General features: G+C 43.4%; 1 protein-coding gene across 1 annotated transcript; it reads right to left on the minus strand.

Moving 5' to 3' along the window:
• Positions 1-1,473: 1,473 nt before the first annotated feature.
• Positions 1,474-4,583, minus strand: LOC136476947 (thioredoxin-like protein HCF164, chloroplastic). The gene is made up of 5 exons (XM_066474928.1): positions 4,363-4,583; positions 3,872-4,087; positions 3,351-3,454; positions 2,242-2,583; positions 1,474-1,842 (listed from the first exon to the last, which is right to left on the minus strand). The coding sequence occupies exons 1-4, from the start codon at positions 4,531-4,533 to the stop codon at positions 2,301-2,303; spliced, it is 774 nt and encodes a 257-aa protein (XP_066331025.1). The 5' UTR covers positions 4,534-4,583; the 3' UTR covers positions 1,474-1,842; positions 2,242-2,300.
• Between the last annotated feature and the right edge of the window lie 1,160 nt (positions 4,584-5,743).

Below are 5,743 nucleotides of genomic sequence, written 5' to 3' on the forward strand. Positions count from 1 at the left end.
TTGCATCCTTAAGCGATCGACGAACTCGCCGAGACAACGCGAACATCGGACTGGCCGATGACAACACTGCTGCTGCCGCTGAGGCGGTGAGCACCGCGCAGTCGCGCACGCGCTGGACCGGAGCATTCCTAGTAGAACCCCGGTGGCTGGGCTCCAAGGATATGACGACGTTTTCTGCTTGCTCTGCCATGACTGCTACACCTCGTCATCGTTGTACGACTGTCGACTGGGAGCCCAATTCTGGAGTCGACAGAATTGGGCTCCCACGAGCACGTACAGGCGTTGCCGGCAGAGCTATTGCTCCCCGCAGACTCTTGCGGCTCGGTCTCCCCGCAGATGTCACGCATGGAGGCGTACTTGTGCATGCTCGGAAATCGGCTCCATGAGGTCGTCCTTCACGCCGACCTCCGACTCCACCATGAGGGTGCCCGCACCCTTGCCGCCGTACACGGGCCAGGTGACGACGTCCCGGTGCGCCATTTCGTCGAACACGGCCCGCGCGGCGGCACCCGCTCGAGGCAGTTTGGCGTAGGCGTCGACGAGCGCGTTGGCGACGTGGAGGTGGGGCGCAAGGTCCACGCTGAGGAGCAGCGCGGACACCACCGCGGGCGGTCCCCGAAGGAGCGCTGCGGCCTCCATCTCCCGCTCCACCATCCGCAGCGCCACCGCCACCGCTCGGCCAACGCAGGCGAGCTCTCGCCTGCCCACCGCGAAGCGTGCGAGCTCCCCCCCCCCCCCAGGATAAGGTCACGAGGGATGGGCATTTTTGGATATTTTCACCGGCCTGACCCAGGTGTCATCGATAAGCCCTGGCTGAAACCAACAAACGAACAGACTACATGGCAAAAGAGTTCAAAACAATGGTACTTATGAGAGCTCGAACTTTTTAATGGTTTATAGAGAATTGTAAACTTTTTTAATGACACAGAGGGGAAAACCTTCCATAGCCCTGGCTGAAACCAACAAACGAACAGGCTGCATGACAAAAGAGTTCAAAAACAATGGTACTTATGAGAGCTCGAACTTTTTAATGGTTTATAGAGAATTGTAAACTTTTTTAATGACACAGAGGGGAAAACCTTCCATAATTTTCTCTCGTGGGACGGTGCTCAATCATCAGCTATTAAAAAGCTGAAATGGTCAGGATGCTCTTCTCCTCGGTATATAGACCCCGTTCGCTGGTCTAAAACTTGGCTGAAACTGGCTGAAAACACCGTTTCAGCTAAATTAAGGTGAAAGAAAAATACTGTTCTGATTAAAAAAAAACAACCAAGCCAAACGTGGGTAAGCCGAACAGGGCTAGAGCGACGATCTGGCCTTATAATTGACAATCATTAGACAGCAGGATTTTTTTTCTTTTGTTTGGACTGTGCATATTTATGGATGTTGGAAATGAGCTCACAACTATTTTACCAACTCGATCAATGATTGTGAATCAATAATAATTCTTTCTTCCTTATTATAAAAAAAAAGTACGCAAAAAGGTCGCCGGGCAACGGAGTGGCAGACAACCTGATTACACAAAAAGAGATGACCTGGCGACCATGATGGGCGAGCGGATATGGTGTTTAAGGCTGGCTGGCATGTGTTACACGAGCAACGAATAAAAGCAAGGAGAAAAGCAAGCTTCTTTCATGATCCACTCACCCCTACTGTTTTTAAAACATACAACAGTATTTCTGTATTTGCCGTACAACATGCAACCGTTTCAGTATCACTGACAAACCCGCGCCGAAGATGGACCCCGAATCCACAGGCACATGCACAGCATATCACCATCCCAAAGATGGTTGCGTCTTCTGTGATTGTTTGGAATGTACCACCTCTTTCCAGCATCTCCTCCTGCAAAAACACGATTGTAAGTTGTCAAAATTGGTATAGATCACAATCATGAAGTGTCAATTCCACTTGCTGTGATTCATTTCTTTTATATTAAGGCAATTTTAAATTAGCTTCATAGCTTGGTTCAAAAACTTGTGGTATAGGTCACAAAAGGTCCAATGTTTTTTTTTTTTTTTTGCTGGCAGGAAGCCATTTCAATGTGCAAAAGAAATCCACAGCTTGTAAACTTGTGGTAACCTACTATAGTATCTTGTTAAAGATATAAAATCTTAAACAGGCCTGAAAAAGTACATGTCCGAGGCATTTTTTAAAACTAACTGAGTTATTTTATTTCAAAAAAAAAATGCATAACATACGTACATAATGACTTGTACGAGATTAACAGAAAGAAAGGCTTACTTGTCAATTGGTCCTGACATTAAAACTAGAATTACTGCTGCCCACATAGAAAACAACTACTAGCCATGACTTCTGGGATCAGGAACTTGATGAACTTTCCTAGATTCAGCACTCGAGAACTGACCGACCACTCGTGCATGAGGTATATTGGGATCACCAGAAGCAAGTGCAACCACGTTGTCACGAAAATACTGTTTTGGAAGTCTCCCAACAACATTGCCTTCCTCATTTCCTTCCTTATCCAGAAAGGCAAAGTGAGGAATGCCTTCCACCCCGAACTCATCAAGCTCTTGTTCCCACTTTGTATTGTCAACATTCAGCATTACAAAATTGACACGGTCCCTGGAAAGAATGCTCGAGATGTGTAAATAGCTTTGGTGAGAATCCGACAAATAAAGACAGCAAATTCAAAGATGATCTTGGTCAATAATTGTGTTTTGATGTTGGATATAATCATTGCGCCATTGAACATGGAAACTTGGCGAAAGTGTGAAACACTTTGTAAACAGAACTTCTATACTTGCCGTTTATCCAGTTTAATTATAAGAAGAAATTACAATAATTAAGCTATGTGATTGTGTATGCTTTGAATGATCAAGTGAGGAAAACCTATCCACACAGAACTAATTTCCATATATAGCAGTCCAGCTATAAGGTTTTTTATAATCCTATAGGATCATAAGGGATAAACACCACCAGGACACAGCTGGACAGCATCAGCTGCTAGCTGGTGGTTATGACTCTTGGGGAGACTTGGATTAATTCTTCTTGCTTGCTTGTTTGATTGATTGCATGAAACAGTAAGTGATCAGCCTTCATAGCCATACCTTGCACAAAACAAACACATAACTTCCTAACAATAGATCTAACAAACTGACAATAATCCTATCTTATCTAACTTGCTTAAGGCCTTAACTGATGGTGGCTGGCTGTGCCAGCCGTGCAGCAACTTGTATCCCGGCTGTCACACCCATAACAAGGTCCAATCGAGTGTGGTTAATAGGATAGGCAACACAATAAAGCATGGACAGGCATTGATTCTATGAGATGAACCACAGTTGTTATTCCCAATCAAGGTTTAAAGTTCAGAAATGTGAAAAGTGGTGTACTTGTATTGTTGTTCAACTTTGTATATATCTGGAGCTAATTCTCTGCAGACTTCGCACCAGTCTGCATAAAACTCAACAACAGTGGGCTTGCCATTTGAAAGAGCCTGCAGATGAATTTATCAGGTTAAGTTTCGTAAGCATTTATGGTGAAGAAAAACATCTACAAAACAATGTGATTCCAGCTTAACAGGGTTTTTGGTCAAAGTCAATTCAACATAGTGAACAGAATGGAACAGATTAATCTGAAGAATGTTAGTAACATCATGACAGGAGCTAGATTAATCGTGTATTAAGCAAAGAATATCAATACAACCTGAAGAAACCAAAGATGCATGGATTCAATAACAGGTCAGCGAAAAAAGAAGAAACCAATGATACAGTTTGTAAATACCAGCCAATTATTTTTGTTTTTGGAAACCAACCAATTAACTAAATAAACACAAAGCATAGTATAGTTCAAGTATATCAACTCTAGTATTTTCACCAGGCACACAATCCACATCAAGGACAGAAACGCTGACCTCTTCATATGGCACCGCATTAGCTGCAAGATCTTTAAGAGACGCCTCGCTAAGATTGAGCCTCTGGGATGCAAAGAGAGCCACCGCCCCAAGAGTAGACAGTAGTGCTACCCTTCTGTTGAGATCCTTATTTGGGAGAGCTGTAAGCCCAGCATCTTGGAGTGTACTAGTCCGAGCCTCTTCTTCGGTAGACTCAGCTTTCACAGCTTGCTCATCCTTTGAAAGGAAAAAACCACGTCACTCCACCCTTCTCATTGGGTGATTGGCATATAACCTAGCAAGAGTAGTATTGACTCAAGACTGCAAAATTCCAGCAACTTGTTTGTGCCTTCTACCATCTACATAGGTTAGGAGTTCTAGCAGACTATGATTTTGCTCGGATTACTCTGAAGAATAATAATCTCCACGGGTTCATTTCGCATGCAAGGAAATAAAAATACGAGAACTTCTGATACACAATCTTTGATGTGCTATGAAAATTGAAAACGCACCGTCTCTGGCTCCGCGGAGTCGGGCGGCGCGACGAAGGCGAGGGTCCTTGGCTGGCGCAGGCCCCACCGCGGCCGCAGGCGGAGCGAAGAGGACGGACGGGAGCAGCGTCGGACTTCGGCGAGGCTCGGCGAGAGAAGGCCGGAACACCTCGATGAGGCCACGCTCGCCATTTCACTCACTCTAGATTTTGCAGCTTTGCCTAGGCTCGGAGCAGAGTCAAACGCGGAGGCGGAGGAGAACAGGAGAAGGATGATGTGGGTGGCCAGCATGGCGCCACGCCGCCCGGAATCGTGCGATGCATGGGGGCTGGGCTATTTGGGCTTTGGGAAAGCCCAACGTGTAAGGCAGAGAAGCAGCCTTTTTTTTCTGAGTGGAAGCAGCAACCCAATTGGTCCATACCGCACGAACAACACGCGATGGTCCAATAGGAGTGATATTTCCGGCCCAATAGAACCACTGTACCGACACTTCTTTCCAAAGCAGAAAAAGTCCCTTTTCTTCTTCGTCCGTCCTAATAACAAATACGAGAAGGACGCGTTGATACTGATTTAGAATGAAATTGAACTATTTATATAATTCTTAGGAAGGATTTAGCTATTATAAACTAATATTAGTGGATAGCGTGACACGCTGATGTGAACAACTAAATGTATGTTATATTAGTGGATGGTGTGTCTAACTGACGTAGATATCATAATTGTGTGTGCTAGTGAACTTTAATTGCAAGTGATAGTGGATTGTTAAGGTGGACACACCTTGCATGTTAATATAATATTCTAGTGGGGTTTAGGATTCTAAGAGATATAGACAGATATAGATGTTGCATAACGGGAAGTAAAATTTATTTCATAGTTATCTGGATGATTTATGGCTCAAAGATTCATTTAACAATCACGTCATGGGTTTCATTCATCTTAGGATCGAACTCAATATTGTATCTAGACACGTGCTAGTCTAACTCATATAGCTACAAGAGGCTTAGATATTTATTCGGTGATTACATCGTGTTCGTAAGGAAAAATGGTATATTTTATGTCTACATTATCATCGCATCGAACTCCAAAACCAGAGATCTTACTCTCTGAACTTTCAAAACCCTTCAAATTACCTATCTACACGTTTGAAGTGGGTTTTGAAGACGTTTGTTTTTTTTCTTAGTAAAACTTTTTTGATAAATACTTAATAAGGTTGTTAAACCATAAAAATATCTCTAAGGTTCTAAAATTTTGGAAACAAAATTCTAGATATAGGCTGGGACATTAACAATCCAAATAAAATATTTAGAGCTTATAAAAATATTTTTAAAAACTTTTACGAATTAGATTTAGCTCTCAAAAAATGTACAAAATATCCAAAGACACAAAAAAATCCCAAAACATT

Source organism: Miscanthus floridulus, chromosome 1, assembly GCF_019320115.1.
Source record: "Miscanthus floridulus cultivar M001 chromosome 1, ASM1932011v1, whole genome shotgun sequence".
Classification (NCBI taxonomy): Eukaryota; Viridiplantae; Streptophyta; class Magnoliopsida; order Poales; family Poaceae; genus Miscanthus; species Miscanthus floridulus.